This window comes from Heloderma suspectum, chromosome 4, assembly GCF_057233095.1.
Source record: "Heloderma suspectum isolate Gila_16-S chromosome 4, 16-S_ref, whole genome shotgun sequence".
In the NCBI taxonomy this organism is placed as follows: Eukaryota; Metazoa; Chordata; class Lepidosauria; order Squamata; family Helodermatidae; genus Heloderma; species Heloderma suspectum.
In genome coordinates this window covers 192,459,536-192,478,277 of record NC_139461.1, presented here as the reverse complement: position 1 = coordinate 192,478,277, position 18,742 = coordinate 192,459,536, and the positions used below count along the sequence as shown (strand labels likewise).

The window sequence follows — 18,742 nt, the reverse complement described above, 5'->3', positions numbered from 1 at the left end:
TAAGGGCTACAAATTCACTCTTTAAACATTGAAATCTAAGATTCATCAGGGGGCCCAATATTACCATTTGTATTCTTTTTCAGTGCTCCAATAGAATCACAGCATAGGAATAGCTATATTAATCTATCTGTTACCTGTGTATTATTGTACACATTACTGCTGTGCCAAAAATGTCGACTCTTCCATTTTTGGCAATTCAAGTGGGGGGATGAAAACTCTGGAGAAAGAGGCTTGGAGGGCTGAGAATTTCAGAGAATTTTCTCTTGGGGAGGGGGTCAGGGTTTCCATATACCTTTTCAAGAGTAGGCAATTCTTGAGGGGTCTTCTTTCTATGTTTTTTTTTTAAAAAAAAACACCCCCTGCACTTCCAGAAGCCCAGGCCTCTTCTCTAGCCTGGCAATTCTTTCTGAACACCCATGAGACCATGTGATCTGTCCCTTTCCAAAAGGCATTCAGGAAGAACTGCCGGCTGGAGAAGAGGCCTCAGCTCCTGGAAGTGCAGGGAGTGTTTAAAAACAAAATAGAAAGAAGACCCCTCAAGAATCGCCTGTACTTAAACAACAGGTATGTGGAAACCAGTAATGTTAAAGAATTCTGCCATGGATCCCTGGGGGGCAGAATTCCAGTGAATTCAGCCCCCCAGAATCTGTGGCGGAATGGAGCTACCCACCCCACCACCCCACGAAAGCCCCGTGAAATGGAGCCTACCTGGCTGCAGCTCCGGCTGCGGCTCCAGTGGCGGCGGCTCCGGCTGCTGCCGGACTGCTGCAGACGCAAATGGCGTCCTGAGCGGGGGACGCCATTTGCGTCCCTATGGTAGCCCGTGATAGGCTACGTAAGTATTTACGTAGCCTATCATGGGCTACCATAGGGACACAAATGGTGTCTCCTACTCAGGATGCCATTTGCATCCGCAGCAGCCCGGCAGCAGCTGGAGGCCCCGCTGCAGGTTGGCCTGGCTGGTGGCTCCGCGGCCTGGCCGCGGAATGGAGCAGGCCAGGCAGTACTTTGGGGGGAGGAACAGATTGCCTCCCCCCCGTTGAGGATTTTGAGGGGAGGGATGGAGCGCCTCCCCCCCACCGCGGATGTCCCTGGACGAAACCAGGTAAGTGTTTCATACATCCCTAGTGGAAACACTTAAAAACAGGTATTCCCCCCCCCCCCGGAGAGAGTTCTCCAAAATTCTCCCTCTCCCTGTGAAAGAGGCAGAACAATGCCTCTTTCACAGGGAGAGAAAAAGTTCCTGAAAATAGGGGGCAGGCTTCGGCACAGCACTAGTACACATCTAAAATCATGCATAGTGAAGTTTAACATTGGTTTCCTAAAGCAATTGCTACTGCGATGTCCTTTACAGAATGTTGGGTGCCTTCTATATCCCACTAAAATCAGTGGCAAATCTCCCATTCATGTTTAAAGGATTGCATCGAATATCTAGCAAGAGTGTACATATTTGTTATGTAAGAAGCAGTTCTACTTACAGGAGGCCCAGGGGGTCCAGGTAACCCACCATCACCCTTCTGACCGCCAGGACCCTATGAAGGAGTACAAGAAAACACTGTATTAGCAGCCTGTCTTTTAAACATCTCATAAATGGAAAAAGGAATAGTCAACAATGGAAAGAGAACAATGTTAGAGTAAGGTTACTTACCGTCGAACCTTTAGAGCCTTTGGGGCCTTGAGGGCCCTAAAAAAAATAGCACATAGGTAAAGTTAGACAACACTGTATTTGCAAAGGTGCTCATGTCAAAAGGTGAAATGAGACAGGTTGGGTGTAGCTACTTACAGGTAAACCAGGTGGCCCAGGAGGACCAAGTGGGCCAGCAGGACCAGGAATTCCCTTGAAGAATAATATGTAACATGTCAGTTATTCTGGCCACTCTTGGTTAAGTTAAAATCTTACTCCAAAGATACTACATCTCAGCAAAGTTTTTTAAAAAATGGGTTGCCGATGGAACTGCTGAAGGTACCAAATGCAGAGCGTGGATTTTAGTCCTATATGAATAAGACATTTTTTGGGGGGAAAGCTTTCTGTAATGATCAAAGAGATAGTAGGGAATGAGTCATTTAACCCCCCAAACAATTTCAAGGGCCACACAAGAATATACAACAGAAACAGGGCCAGCCCTACCAATAGGTAGGGTGAAGCAGTCGCCTCAGGTGGCAGATGCTGGGAGATGGCAACAAAGTGTTGGAGGACAGATTCATGTGCCATGTGATCTGCTCTGGGCCTCTGAAGTTAGCCTGCCTGCTGCCTTCATGTACGGTGGAGGATGCTGTCTTATAATCAGTGTTACGACAGAATTATCTGCCAGTCCAGTCAGCTTTTGTACATGGAATGGGAGGGGGCACATTCTTGTCCTTTACCTCAGGCAGCAAAATGTCTTAGGCCACTCCTGGAGAGAAAAGCTAGTGGGAATATGCTGATGGTTGCTAGATTGATTGTAACAAATTACTGGAAATAAAAAGATAAATACTGAAAAGAGGTGTAAGTTAGGAAGGATTGGTAAGTACATCATGCTGGTGAATAAGACAACAGGCTTTAAGGGTGTGCTCTGATGCATATTCAGACAGAAATAAGTCCTAGAACTCCCAGCATCCCCCAGACAGCCTTATTTCTGACTAAACATGCATAGGATTGTGCCCTAAGCAAATTTAAGAAGAAAGAATTAACATAGGCTCCCAATTACTAGAATGTTGTCTGTCATGTTTTACTTACTGAAATAAAAGTAAGATCAAGCACCGTGACATAGGATCTCTGATATTACCAATGCTTTGGTTTAATTTAATAGAAGGTATGTTTGTGAACATCTTGTATACAGGACTAGTCCTCTGTGTTTTGAGTTTGCATTTGGGGAATACTTTTCATCTTCTCTCTGTTGGTATGTTTTTCTTTAGTTGTTTTTGTAACTTTTACATTTTTCTATTATGGTTTTGCACCGCTTTGGTCTGAACCCCTAATCCCGAAGCAGATCGGGGCACTTCAGACCGAGGTTGAGGAGTTCTGGAGTGGATCAGGAGTGGGCTGAAGCGCTCTGAAGTGGGTTGGATCACTCTGATGCGCTTTGGCTTGATCTGGACAGCCACCCCAGCTATGCGAGCCCCCCGCTCCTTTCCTAGACTCCTGGGAGCACCTGCAGCCACTGCCTTCTTGGAGGGAGTTGCCATTTCCTTTCAAAATGGTGACTCTTCTTCTTCTGGTAAGAGGAGTCACAATTTTTTTTTTTTTAGAAAGTCAACTCCCTTGCAGAGGCCAACGGCTGTGGACACTCCCAACAGGTCCAGGTAAGGAGTAGGGGGTCTCACGCGGCTTGGTGGCGGAGGGTGCGGCAGTGACAGGGGCTTGGTGGCAGTGGGTCTCTGTATCTTGCTTCAGATCCAAGCCTGAAGTGCGCTGGTCTGGCTCTGGAGCAGGCTGAAGCGGGTCGGGGCCAATTTGGGACCTCCGAATCAGCCTCTGAAGTGGGTCGGTAGGGCTGTGCACAGCCGTATTTTCTGTAACATTTTCTGTGCACTATCCAAAAGGAAGCTTGTTTTTATGAGCTGATTAGTAAAATATAGCAGTTCACATTTACAGGATGCCTTATATAAAAGTTGACAGATTATAGGTCTGTTTTCACCTGCCCTCAAAAATCTGAGGGTTGGATCCAGAGTTCCTGTGAATGGAACTCTGCTTTCAGGAAGCTCCCACCAGAGGAACTGTTGGATCCAGTACAGCCTCTTGCACCTCATGAACATGTGTTCTGGAGGCTTGAGGGACCCTCGGGAACAGTGTTGGAGGTGGCATGGAAGGCTGCAGGGGGAAAGGGGGAATCAGTGAAAATCACCTCCCTCCCTGCTCCTTCCCCCAGCAGGAGCCTCTCCTGGATTTCAGTCCATTCCATGAATGGAAGGAGCCCTTCTATTTGCACAAGGGCCAGTCTGGATCCAACACAGAGTTTTTTGATGCTGAACTTGCCTACAGAATACCCAGTTCGGTAATGCTAAGGCCTATGCAATAAGATACTAGTTTCGAGAGAGGCTAGACAGACAGGAAACTAAGCCAGTAAGGAAAGTGTGTGAGTGTTTTTACTGACCCCATCCCCTTTTGCTCCAGTGGATCCTTGTGGGCCAGGCAGACCCCTGTCACCCTTTTCTCCCTGTTCTCCTGGAGGTCCAATCAGGCCAATCAAGCCAGGATGTCCCTAGAAAACATATAAAATGTATAGTTTCTGGTCAAAAAGTACAACTGAAAGGACAATATCAAGTTAAATAATAATAGCGTCATTAGAGAGCGATGTACAAAGTAGTTATTCTGAGGGCTGTATACTAATTTTCACATACCTTTTCTCCTTTGGAACCTGGATCACCTTTCAATCCAGGCAAGCCAGGAGGGCCCTAGGGATGTGAAGCAAAGTAACATAAGACGGCTGCATTTTGTAATTCATGATATCTACCTGAACCGTCTACAAGTGCAGACATAATCACATCTTGCAACATTCAGTAGGTGATGTTGGCCCATGCACCACAGGGTAAAAGGTGACCTTTAACAATATCCTCGCAGAATGTGCTTATCGGAGTAGTTCATTGCACTACTAGCATCTGTGATTTTGAACCTGCCATAAATGACATTCAATGTTCCCCATCTGTATTGAGGAGGGTCACTGATGCAAGACACCTTTAAACAAGTTTTCTGATGTATTATCCTTTGTTTTGCTTTCTTGGGTTTGTTTGTGGGCACTTACTTTTCCCATCATTGCAGGGTGCGCGGGGTGTATGTTCAGTTCTCTTGAACCATGAAAGCAGCACCAAAAATATGATCAGGACTACCATCTCTGACAGTGCTAGTCATCTCTTGCAGGGAATGGAGTACAGTTTCTAACATCCCCCACCCCCAAACAAGGGATCAAAGCTGTCTGAGATGCCAAAATTGATGAAACATTAATCAAGGAAGTGCATGGTAAAGATATTTTTCCCATGCAATACCAAAAGGGAAGAAGCTACCCATCTGTTTAAGAATGGCTGGGCTGAGGATATTTGAATGACAATTAAAAGTGAAGTACTTGAGCACGCTCCGGGAGAGAGCGCAGGACAGGAAGGCCTGGCGTGCTATGGTCCATGGGGTCACGAAGAGTCGGACACGACTGAACGACAACAACATTAGGACAGGGAAGATAACCCACATGTCAGCCTATTCAGGGAAAAATTTAGTAGGAGGAAGACATCCATTTATTAGCAACTGTTAGGGTGCACTCCTAAACATACTTACAAAGGAGTAACAGTGCAATCCCTTCATATTTTTACTCAGATGTTAAATCCCACTGAGTTCAATGGGACTTGCTCCCAGGTAGGTGAGAATAGGATTGCAGCTTAAGCCTCACTTAACTCAGCAACTTCTGAGTACATATGCATAGGATCATCTTATTAATCACTCATTGAGCTCATGTTTGCAGAGATTCGAGGGGTGTGAAAACAGGGATTTGAAGTGAATCAGGCTGCATTCCTGTACCCATTTACTTGGGAGTAAGTCCAATGGGACTTACTCCTGAGTAGACATATATAGGATTGCACTGTTCCTTCCAGTTATAGGGTTGGGCCCTCAGTCATCAGTTGCCTGCTGGTACTAGGGGACATCTGTGAAATTATAGTTTGCTTAGCAATTATAAGTGACCCTTTCAACCAAGGACGGACTGAATGGAGACATAACTCTTCTTGAGCAAAAACATTATTCAGTGCGTTCTCTTTTCCGTTTCTTCTTCAGGATATTATTAGATGTGGAAAGCCCAGGCAAATACATAATTCATAAGAAAAAGTGAAATAGTGGTGACCCCTTTTCTTTTTTAAGGCTTGTGAGATGCAAAACATAATATTCACCTGAAGCATGTTCTTTCCTCCTACTTTATCTAAGGTTTGGTATTCTGCTCACAAATGCAGGTCTGTTGGCTATAACCTGAAGACAGTATCTATAGTATCTGAACTTCAAGTGAGAATCAAAGTTAAATCTTTCAAGGATGTCCAACTAATTAATAACACTCCTTCCCTCCCCCCTTTTCTATTCAAACTAGATGTGAGTTTTCACAGTATTAAAACAAATCTATGATTTCTTTCTCTGTCTCTCTCTGGTTGAAAATTTCCAAAGCACATTCAGGCAGGCCTGTATGTGAGATTTGCAGAGGTTGGCCGTACACCTCCCCCTAATTCCCACACAGGGTCCCACAGAGCTAAATGGGAGAACTTGATGTGAGAGCCACTTCAGCTGTACAAATTCAGAATCAGGAATCATTCACATTTCAAATGGGAGCATCATCCTCCCATTGTGCATATTACTTTAAGTGCAGGGAAAATTTTAACACACATGCAGGAACACGGTCCTGAATCCTAAAATAAGTTAACCTAGGCTGCAATCTTATGCACTTACCTGAGAGTAAGCCCCATTGTACTCAATGGGACTTACTTCTGAATAGAGACAAATAGGATTGTGCTGTCCATGGAATGAATGTTTCTTGTTCCCTCCTGCCCCTTAAAGTCATTTGTAACCCAGCAAAAGCCTCTCCTGAAGGTCAGGGGAACCTCCTGAACAGTGTGGAGCAGCTGGAGGGGGAGGAGGGGATGTCAGACATTCTGTCTGTGAACTTCCTTAAGATAATTTATCTTAGGATCCAACATCCAAGACAAATAATGAGGGCAGAATTCAAGGCTGCAATTCTATACTTGTCCAGGAGTAAGCCTCACTGAACTCAGTGGGGCTTACTTCTAAGTAGATATGCACAGGACTGCACAGCATGGGCACAATCAACCAAGACATTTGTCTACGAAAGCTTGAACAAGAGAACTTCCTGGAAGATTATGCTCCTTATATCCCTCTTTGACATTTTCAAATGTTCACAAGTTTGCATCTGAAATATGGACTCTGGTAATAACACTGGATTTATTTTTTACAAATGAAGTACAGTAAGAACTCTGGGCATGAAACATGGTACAACAGTGATGGGTGTACATCCCCGCTGCATCCAAATGGCTACCTTGAGGTAGGGATGTACAGACTCTGTAAAATCTGCTCTGTCTGTGTTTCACATATTGTCAGGTGCCTTTTGTTCCACCGTCTGCCCACAGACAGATGCAAATACTTTTTTTTTCATCATGTGGAAAAATATGTAAATAATTACGTAAGTATTTATGTAAGTATTCACATAATTTACCTTAGTACGTAACATTTAGTGTATTGTTCCCCATTCCATTCAATGTTTCCTCAGCAGAAACTTATGTATTTTCCTATGAATTTATGTGTGTAAATTTCAGGAAAGGAAAAAAAAAAAATCATCTGAAAGTCCACAGACTCCGCGTGGCCTGCGGGGGTCACTCCACAGCGGATTCTGCAGGTCGGATTCTTAGAAAACCAAGCTCATTTTAGTCCGTCTCGCATTTCTACATCATCCCTACCTTGAGCTACAAAGCAGATCTCCGAACAGTTGACAGGTCTCTAGTAGTAGTAGTAGCAGCAGCAGCAGCAGCAGCAATACTAATACTAATACTACCAATAATACTAATACTGAACCTGTGCCTGTGATGATGGCGTGCTGTGCCAGAGGCAGAAAGTGGAATGCAATATATCCCTTGCTACACATGTACGGAGGATTTCAGAGAGTTATGATGGGGTACAATTACATCATTGTGCCATATGGTGCAGCAAAGAATTTGGCACATCTGGGGTGGCTGGAGAGGCTTAGCATGGCTCCAGGAATTGTCAGAATCTGACAGATCTGGTGAGGGTTTCTAGTAAGTCCAGCTTGGACCCAATTTCATGTCAATCAAACTGATAAAATCCAGCATAAATGCAAATTTGGCCTGTTCTTTGGCAGCATCCCCAAACCAGGGTTCATGATTAAAGATTAATCTTAGTCCCACAAGGTGAAAGTACTCACCATAGGACCCGGTGGGCCATCCTGACCCGGGGCTCCAGGTAGACCTTGTTCCCCCTATGGGAAAGAGATAAATTAGGATTCTTCTGTAAGAGCATATTATGGAGGACAAGAAGCAAGCTGTGATGTAACCCTCCCTCAGGTCTGTCTGCCTCTGCTTTGGGGCAGCTGTCCTCACTGTCCCACCAGTTTCAGTTAGGGATGTCGCAGGTACCCAACTGGGTCTGGGAATTTGTCAGGCTCCCCCCGCTCATGACCCCCGGATTGCACCCACCAAGACTCTGCCCTTGCTCGCCCCCCACTCGGACCTGCTCGCACTCTCCAGGACTCAACGTGATCCTGTTCGGTGAGCACCTACCATTTTCGAACCTTCGACTGCTACGTAAAAACAGGAAGTTAAAAAATGTGCATATATATGCACAGTTTGGGGCTGGGAAAGCTACATAAGTGCAATATTAGAGGGATTATACCTCTAATATTCTGCTTATTTAGCTTTCCCAGCTCCAAACTGCACATATTTAAATATGCGCATTTTTTCAACTTCCTGTTTTACGTAGCAACCAAAGGCATGAAAATGGCAGGCGCTCACCGAATGGGATCATGGTTAGCCCAGGGAACTTGCCAAGCTCATGGGCGGCCTGAGCGCGGGTCTGGGGGCAGTGCGAGTGGGGGCTCCACTTTGGCAAGCGCCCGGAGAAACTGAGCTAGGGTGAGTTATTACATCCCTAGTTTCAGTCTCTAAATTCACCAGGTAAAAGAGACACCCAATATGCCTGATTGGTTCCCTTTGCCCAACCAGGAGAAGCACCCAGTAAATATGAACACTATTGGTAGTGCAGAAAGATGAACAAGATGTGGAATTTTATCATTTAAAAACAAATTAATGTTTATTTAATACAGCAGATGTTATACCTTTTAATTAATCACTCAGTTCTCAGTCTTACCCTGCCTACTCTAACTCCTATTCCCACAACTCCACTATCTAGATGTAGCTTCCTCAAACCCTAAGGCCCCCTCTCCCCTATCTCCAAACCCTGTCTAACCAGCTGTCTCCTCCTGCCTTTTATAAATTCAGTATCCTCACACACACATACACACAAGACCCTCCCACCTTTCACTCAATCACTACCAAATAGGGATGTCGGAGAATTTCTCCACGAATCTCCAGGAGGCCGAATGCCAACGCATTCGGCCCCCCGAAATTGGTGGAGAAATGGTCTGCCCCCCCCCCCAGAATGGGACTTACCTTTGTCGAATGTCCCTGGCAGCGGCGGCTCCCGGTGGCGGTTCGGCGGCAGCAGCCGGTCTTCCGACCGGCTGCCACCACCGCCATTTCCAAGTAAAAACAACAACAACAACAACAACAACAACAAACGTGATAGGCTACGTAAAGATTTACGTAGCCTATCACAGCTAGATTTTCAAAAAACACCGTGATAGGCTATGTAAATGTTTACATAGCCTATCACGGCTGACTTTAGGGGGGGGGGGGAAGCGCGTACGCAAATGGCAGTGCTCATGGGCGCCGCCATTTGCATTCCTTATTTGGGCACATGTAGTCTATGTAAACATTTACGTAGACTACGGCGAAAATAAGGGCAATGCAAATTGTTGCCCTTATTTTCGCTGTAGTCTACGTAAATGTTTACGCAGACTACATGTGCCCAAATAAGGAACACAAATGGCGGCGCCCATGGGCGCCGCCATTTGCATATGCGCTTTTTTTTTTTTTCCAAAGTCAGCCGTGATAGGCTACGTAAACATTTACGTAGCCTATCACGGCTGACTGCAGGGATACAAACGTTTGCGTCCCGGCAGGACAGCAGGATTCACGGCCGGAGGGACGGGGCGCCTCCCCCCCGGCCAGAATTTTGGCGGGGAGGGATGGGGCGCCTCCCCCCCACCGCGAAGCAAGCTGCGGGATCAGGTAAGGGACTTTCATCCATCCCTACTACCAAACAGTTAGCCCTAACTTATCTGGGTTCTATTTAATACAGCAAACACATATAAACATTAATATAAACTCCACATGGTAAGCATTGTGATTTTGTCACATGACCAATTAAAAATATTACAGATGATATACTCACCACAGGGCCAGGAATACCCCTAAGTCCCTCTGGGCCAGGTTTTCCTGCAGGACCCTGAGGCCCAACTGGGCCTGTTTTTCCTGGTGCACCTTCTGAACCGGGTTCACCCTGTAAAATAAACATCTGGTCAATGAAGTGGCATTAAGGGATTGTTTAGTTATTTCTTTTATAGATAAAGAAACAGGAGGAGGTAGGGAGGAATTCCTCATTCAGTACAGAAATCTATCAATCCCTGCTCTTTCCCAAATTTCTCTCACAACCCTCTGCTCTAGATACCCTTGCTGGAATGTAATGGGGAAGCAGCTATTTCACTTGTTATGCTATTGGTCACACCTAACATACACCTAAACATGAAAAGTGTGATGGTGACAAACTGGTATTTGAAAGCATGTATATCTTACAGGTACACACATCAGAACACACCAGGATTGGCTGCAACTATGCATATTTGGGTGCAATCCTATGCATGTTTAGACAGAAAAAAGGCCTACAACTCCCAGCATTCCCCAGCCAGCAAGGCTGGGGAATGCTGTCTGGGGAGTGCTGGGAATTGTAGGCCTTTTCTCTGTCTAAACATGCATAGGATTGCGCCCTTAAAGTGTGAAGTAGTCTTCTCATATAAAAGCAAGGGCAAGAGACAGAAGTGGTAGAAATTCTTCCATAGTCCCTCCTTCTGCTCAATTTTTATCTGTGCTTAGATCAAAAGGAGAAATGAAGCTTGAATCCAATTGGTTTTCTCCAAATTGGAATCACCTTTCCTCTTGTGTTAAGCTTGTGGGGCCATTGTAGACCAACTCTTTTTAAAAAGTGCTTTATGTTCTCTCTTGAGGATGTGAACAAATGCGGTGTATCCTTCTCTTTTCTTCTGCTATGCCTAAGCCTAGACTTGGGCTAAAAGTGAATGTTACCAGTCACCGTCATCTTTCTTTTGCTGCTAGAGCCAATGCATAGAACCCTCATGTGATAAAGGGCTTACAGATTCAATGGGCATAGCTTTCTTATCACACAGACACACTGCCCACCAATAAAAGGCAACCTGGTAGAGTGATGATGATGGATGAGTCTCTCGCTTGATAATTACCACCTCATCTATTCATATGAATTGCCCTCAGTGCATGTAGATAAGTAAGTAGATACCCTTATTCTCGATTTAAGTCGTTGGAGATAGAAGCCAGGTGAATGGAACAAAGGCATGCACTTTGGACAGAAAAACAATATGTTAGTGTTGTAGCATAGGACTCATCCATTTTACCTTTGCCCCCTTTTCACCTTGCCTTCCTTCTGCACCAGCTGCTCCTGGAGGCCCCTGTCACAATAGAAAGAAAGTGATAAATATGGGATACACGCTGAGTCACAAATATAATGGCTTGGATCTACACTTTTCTCCCACAGGTGGGAACATCCCCTGAGTGGAGTTCAGACCCTTGCACCCTCTGAAAATCTCCTCTGGAGGGTTGGAAAACCCTCCAGAAGAGTGTGGGAAGAAGCACTGTGGGATACTGGGGGAGAGGGGAATTGGTAAAGGTCACCTTCCCCCTTTTTGAGTGAGATCCCTCTATTGGATCATTCTGTGGATGGAAGGAGACCTTTTGTTTGCAGAAGGCAAAATCTGGATCCAACCCAATATACTTTAAAGGTGCATCAAAATGAAAAAAAAATATGATGAGAAGATCTGTTTAGACTTTCTAAAATGCAAATAAGCAATAAAACTAAGAAGATGAATCAACCACAGAACTGAACTGATTCTTTTGACTGTGTTGGTAAAAAGCCATGGTTGAAATATTGAAGTTCAAAGTCTCATAAAATTAGAAACACATCTATTTATAGAAATGCTTTATTTTCTACTTTTTCATAAAAACCACACGGTATGGAATAAAAACACATAATAACAGTGATAACGACATGAAAACACATTACAACCCTGCCAACATAATTACTTTAGTAGATTAATATTTCTATAAGATTTGCTTTACTATTTTAAAAAGGAGCAGGTTACAAAGATTAGCAACCTAATACAAGTGATTAGCAAAGTAAAAGCTTGTCAGAAAACAAATTCTTACAAGTTAACTAGAAATTTACAAAGATGGTGTCCAATGGGGACCTCTGTGGAGTGAATTTTAATGGGTTGAGACTTGATTCAGGCCTGCAAATTGTCAGCCCTGCTCAGATTGTATTTAATAAATAAATGTAATAAATAAATAAATAATACCACCAATCATCTCATGGAGATAATCAAAGAGAAAGAGCTGAACTCAGCCATTCACATCCCCTTCCTCCCTCCATTTGAGCAGATATTCAGTGGTCCTGAACATGGTCTAAGGGTTCATTCCTATGCATGTTTTGACAGAAAAAAAAGTCCAACAACTCCCAGCATGGCTGGCTGGGGAAAGCCTGAAGTTGCAGGACTTCTTTTCTGTTGAAACATGCATAGGATTGCCCCCTAAGTCTGTCTGCATGCAGTCCTGGCTCCTGCGTCAGGTTTCTCAAGCTGGGAAATATGAATGCAGTAATTTGCATACCTATCTCCTATCTGATTAGGATGATCTTCTGTAGTCAGAGCTGGTGTCAGGAGTTATCATGCACTTGGCCAGCAGCCAAACCTGAGCTGGTCACTGGGTTTGCTTGTAAGTGAGCAGAGAAGGCAGTGCAGAGCAGCAATAGCCACTGTTGCCTGCTCACTAGCCTACCATCTCCCTCTGAGCATCAATGGTGACTTGGCCTGCTAGGTGCCAGATTGGGGAGTGAGTGGATGGGGAATAGAAGGAGATGCTGCTTCCCCACTGAGGTGAGGAACTAGAGGGCAAAAGGCTCTAGTGGGGCTCCACCATTTTTCTAAGGGCCCTCCAAAACCTGGGATTGGCCCAGTCTGTATTATAACACATAGACAAACTCTAGAAAAGGAATAATAGAATTATGGAATCATAGGGATGAAAGGGGCCTACAAGACCATCAAATCCAAGCCCCTGCTCAATGCAGGAAGCCTGATTCCCAGACGGTCTCCCATCCAAGTACTAACCAGGGCTGACCCTGCTTAGCTTCCGAGATCAGATGAGATCAGGAGCATGATCCATCCCTTTGATATTAGCTTTTGTCAGCATGAAGTCAAAACAGTGCCAGGATGCCTTAAAGATGAACCGATGTATTTAATGTGGCATGTACTTCCTTAGGCAACAGCTCTCTCTGCACACATTTAGTTTAAAATACATAACAGAACAAAAAAGATCTCCAAAGCACAAATAAAATGAAAATGTTTTCCAAAATGGAGAAAATATTGATTCATCCATCTTCAAACGTGAAACATATGCGAGTGCCATCAGATCAAATAAGCAAGCACATTTAAATTAAAATGAGAGACCCTACACTTTTCTTCTATGTACAAGTGGGAAAACAAACAATTATCTATTCTTGTCAATACATTGTCAGCAGAGTTGCATGTGTCTGTGCTGAGTTCAATAAGAATTTGGAATCTCTAAAACCTTCTCCAGAAGATACATGCATGCATCTGTTTGGTGAGACAGCACAGCAGGTTAGAACTGGTTGCACCATAGTTCTTAAAGAACTTTAAAGAATGGCTTTATTTCACTCTTTCCATGATCCACACATTTTGGCAAAGCTGATGTGATAACTTTTAATGAGCAGTTGTTATGCCTGTGCCTTTCATCTATGATAATCCTGAAAGGCTCAGCTGAGGTCTCAGCCAGGAAATCCACAGAGTGCATGATCTGATTTTAGCAGTGTGCCCTTCTTAAAAGTTGAGTGTGTTCTTGAATGCCATGCGGTATCTAAAAACCGATTTACATAAATAAGCAGTGGCGTTGTGACCCCTTTAAATGCAGTCACATGGAGGGGTCTCCATACAGCATGCTGTTCATGTGCTCATTGGATTGCACTGATGGGCTGCTACACTTGAATGGCTTGTTTATTGTGAGCTTACATACTACTGCATTTAATAGGTCCATCACTCTACTGCTGATTTATGTGAACCAGACTCCATCAAAGGACTACAGATGTGCCTTTATGATACTAGCTCATATACTGAATTGTGTTTGCTTTCTGATTGCTCCCATTATAAGGCATGCTGCACACATTACAGCAGGAAAATAGGTCATGCTCTTGCTTTATCAGTTACTCATAATGGGCAAATAGACTCTTCTGGCTAATTTTCACATTATCTTTGCAGCAATGTCCATAGTCAGTCTCACTTTGCACCTGCAAGGTCTGATGTTCTGCATTACATAGATGGTTTAGATCATGTGAATACTTGGCATCACATGGCCACAGATAATAGTATAAGACTGGACATGATCCAAGTGACCCATGTCTGACATTAATAATGAAGGAACCACAAAGTAGGAGCCTGAAACATGAAAAGGAGAGCTCTTGGCTTCCACACATCCATATGTCCACTCATTAAAAGCTGGATTGGTTGTGCCTCTTTGTTATATAGTCAGTGGTAAAACCCAGCAAACAAATGAAGTACAGATAATCCAGCTCTCCTGTGCATGTGTTTTCCCCATTTGCCCCATGTAGATAGCTCTCTACATGCTTGCCCATGAAACATAAAGCTCTCTCCAACACTGCAGTCAATAGGGAAGCCTATGCTCATTTGAAACTCTAATTTACAATGGGTGGTCTTGGACTGCACAGTAAGATCTTTTAAACTGTTGCCCATTGTCTGTACTCTTTAGGTATATATCTGTGCACAGCTAAAGATCTATCATGTGAATATCAAAGATGATATAGATACTTGCATCCGATACGTACATGTCATGTATGCTGTCAGATGGGCTGGCTTGAGGGTGTGGCTCTTTGTTACACAATGGGTGGCAAACTCAGTTTTGTTGTCATGAAAGCCATGAAACAACCCTTTGCTACAAGGCAATTAATAAGTTCTTTTATCTCACAAGAGCCACTTCAAGCAAGCTTCTAAAATGGTTGAAGCCAACTCTCCTCGGGTGGGAGAAGCCGTGAAATAACTTCAGAATAATTATAAATATGTTTCTTGTATAATCTAGGAATGCAGCTGCAACATCAATTAGCAGAGCTTAAGAACACTGTGATCGCTAAATTATAAGTACAATGCATCATGATTGCTAAACAAAAGGGGTGCATTCATGATCAAGCTGTGCCAATTCTGCATTGAATGCAAAGCGGGTAAATGAACAGCTCCTGTTAACACCCCCTGATTGCCAGCATTGCACAGATGGCGCTTCTACAAAGGAAAGTTGGCTAATTGTTATTTATCTTACTTTCTTACATTTGGGTTCTGTAAAGTTGGGTAAAAATTTAACTGGCATAAAAGATCTCAGCAACAAGAACATGGAATTATTGTATATTTTCTCCCCCATCCCAGGCCCTGATCTAGCTGTAGTTGAAGCTTAATGGATAACCCTGGGCTAGTCACTCTCTCTCAGCCTAACCTACCTCAGAGTTGTTCCTGGGATAATCAGAGGAGAAGAACCATGAGCTTCCTGGGGGATGGATGAAATAAAAATATGATCGAATAAATAAACAGAAATAGTCACAGGCAACTAGCCTTGCGTAAAAATGGATGCCCTCCAGAGATGTATTGCCATTTGCATCAAAAGATGCCTCCAGTCACTTCAAGAAGTTGTTGTGATCTGAATCCAGATGTGCAGGGACAATGCCCATGGGTCACTGTTTACCAGTGCAAATGGATGTGGACTGAGATGCACTTTTAGCATCTATATTTATGATTTTATGTTACACTTTGACGTGGGTGCATTGATCAAATACAGATATCACATGAGCCGACAAAGTGGACAGAAGCAACTTTCTTATTCTGCCCATCACATGTTAACATTGTAAAGTAGTTTATCTCCATCTCATCTCTGAATTTGAAGGCTTCCCCTTGAAAACATGTTCAAAATGCTATTCAGAATCATCTGTCAGCTGACTGAAAATATGGTTGTTTGCTTAAAAGACAAAGTGCCATTAATTATTTATGAGACACATAAACATGGCATGGCCACTTGTTAGGATAAAAAAAGCGAAAAGCCCACACCTGTTTGCCATATCATTATGCTTTCTGTTACTCAAGGGGAAGGAAGGAACTCCAACTCATTTATAAATCCTAGAGACATCCAGCTGAGGTAGCAATATGCTTTGCCCATAATGAGAAAAGAAACCCAGCATAAATCATTGTTAGATTTTCCCCGCCCCTACCAAAATGTTTTATACTGTTGTACATGACATTTAAGGAGGCCTAGCATTTCCCTGACCAAGTATTTTACCAAGTTTTTGAAAGGGGAGGGCCCATGGCACATTTAGTCCAAACCCATCATCTCATGCCTTTGATTCCTTCTCCAAATATTATATTCTGAGGAACTCTGGAGTTCCTTGAAAGTTTATCTTGGGGATTCCTCAATGAGAAGATCAGTAAGAGCAGAGACTCTGCCTGAAAGACACTTTGCTGACCACTACCCATCCTCCTTTGCAATGTGCAGATACAAGGGACTGTTGGATGTATTCTGGGACCAATTCACAGCTCAGGGCAAGAGTAAGGCCCTAGGGACTAAGGTCAGTGAGCACCTTAGAACACATCTCAGAATGTGGCAGGTAAGTCATATATGGGAAGTGTTCCCTAAAAGTTTGAAAACCACTGTCTGAGTGAATTTTGAAACCAAAATGGGGCTAAATGGTTTGCTAATTTTTCTTTAGCTTTTTTACTTCCAGAAAGTTGCTTGAAGGTGCTACTGTCACTACTACAGAGTATCACAATGGGTGATAATTCTATGCTATCATGTACTTGAACACATATGCATGTGCAGAAAAATGTCCATATGAACCATCCACTGACACAGAGATGTCTGGAGCCATTTCTAAAGTAGCAGCTATCCCACCTGTGATTACTGAAACAGCTGTGGATGTCTCTGTGTAAGTAACTATTTCACACTCTAGATTCTTGATAGTACCTGAATATACAGACCAGGTTATAGCTTTGAGGGGGCCCTTGGCAAAATACCCTCCCTGGGCCCCATCTTGTACCGATGCCCACTCAGCTGTGGGCATACCTCATAGTCTCAGCAGGCACGTACAAGTCACCATTTTAAATTTACCACAATTTCAGGCACTATGAAGGATTGTGGCAAATTCAAAATGGCAATTCATAACCACTCAGGGCAGGTGCCGGCACTGGTGGGCCCAGTTGGAGCACAGGAAGGCCAGCAGATGCTCAAAGTACCTGGTGCAACACTGGGCCTGTGAATATTCTACATGAAAGAGTGGAAAAGTAACATCATGTTAACATCATTTTATTATCAGCCTCTGTTGATAATGGCTTTATTGGCTGGTTTCCCTCTTAGTGAGCTGATTTTAGCCCTTATTTCTTTTTCCTGGTGCTGACATTTCCTGGAACTGACATGTTTTATTCTTTTATGTTGGTTCTGAATTATATTGTTATTCATCATATTTTTATTGTTTTAATTTTTAAAACAGGTATAGTGCTCAGGGCATTGTATTTTAAAAAGTGACTAGTAAGAAATATAATAATTAAGTCAAAAGTTGCTTGTTGCTGTGTGAACTGGTCATGTGACTACTATGACTGAGATCTCTTTAACATTAAAGTGTGCTAAAAGAATGATTACGGTCTCCAGCACCAAAGAAGTCCTGATCTCCAAGGGCTCATTCGCGTGCCACATTTTAAATGTGGTGAGGTCACCATGAAGTGATTTTAGCAGATCCATTTTGCATGGCAAATAGATTGCTGAAAGCCAGTATTTCTCCATTTAGTTCAAAAGCAACAAAAAAGTGGAAATCCTGGCTGAAATGACAGATCCCTGAGCCTGAGCTGGCTCAAAGAACATATAGATCTGCTGCCACATGGACAGATTGCGAATGGCACAGAAGGCCTTAAGCTAACTGTTTCACAGACAGAATGTCATGGGAAAACGTACTATCCCCCCCCCCCATGCACAAACATTTGTGGCACATGGCACTTTGTGGCACATGACAGTTGTGGCACACATCCTCTAGTTGTTGAGGATTTGGGGAGGCAGAATTTAAATGCCAGTTACCACATAGCTGATTTAATGGCTTTTGAGGATGACTAATGATGGTAGGAGAAGGTGGGGGAAGAAATTGATTTGGGGAGACAGAAGAAGGGAAAGGAGGAGGGCTTATGTCTGGGAAAATATGAGAGGGGAAATAACAAGAGAATATAGACCAGAGCTGTGAGTGAGGGAGTGAAAGAGAAAGGACAAATAATATATTAGTAAACATGAATGTGGAGGCTAAGCAATGAATCTGTACTCAATCTGCCTGTCACTGAGTAGGTGGAAATATAAATTCATGGTGGCATTGTTTTTCAGCAGCATTCTAGAGTCATAAAAGCTATCCGTCACATAAAACAGCAGTGTTCCTATTGTCTGAACCACAGCATCTTCAACACAGCCTCTTTGTGAAGTACGTTCGACCCTTTTGAGATAAGAGCCAATCCGAAATTAAGCACTTTTTAGTCCCAGTGGTTGCAGCCAAAGGGATTAAATCGTGTGCCTAAGTTTCCCAGAGGGTATCATCACCTGGGAGGGATTGCAGTAGCTAAGTGGCATAGCACATGCTTTGCGTGCACAAGGTCCCAGGGTCAATCCTCAGCATCTCCTAATTCAAAAAAAGATCAGGTGTCAGGTGATGGGAAGGACCTCTCCCAGAGAACCTGGACAATCACTGCCAGTCAGAGTAGACAATACTGAGCTCGATGGATGGGACAGATAGTTGCACCTGATACAAGGCAGCTTC

General features: G+C 43.7%; 1 protein-coding gene across 1 annotated transcript in view; it reads right to left on the bottom strand.

The window, feature by feature from the left end:
* Positions 1 to 18,742, bottom strand: part of COL11A1 (collagen type XI alpha 1 chain) — a 331,740-nt gene that overhangs the window by 14,120 nt on the left and 298,878 nt on the right. The window contains exons 55-62 of the mRNA XM_084851680.1: positions 11,238 to 11,291; positions 9,986 to 10,093; positions 7,899 to 7,952; positions 4,321 to 4,374; positions 4,074 to 4,181; positions 1,784 to 1,837; positions 1,649 to 1,684; positions 1,479 to 1,532 (exon numbers count right to left, since the gene is read on the bottom strand). Of these exons, the coding sequence (XP_084707806.1) occupies positions 1,479 to 1,532; positions 1,649 to 1,684; positions 1,784 to 1,837; positions 4,074 to 4,181; positions 4,321 to 4,374; positions 7,899 to 7,952; positions 9,986 to 10,093; positions 11,238 to 11,291 (522 nt within the window). The remainder of the gene's footprint in view (positions 1 to 1,478; positions 1,533 to 1,648; positions 1,685 to 1,783; positions 1,838 to 4,073; positions 4,182 to 4,320; positions 4,375 to 7,898; positions 7,953 to 9,985; positions 10,094 to 11,237; positions 11,292 to 18,742) is intronic.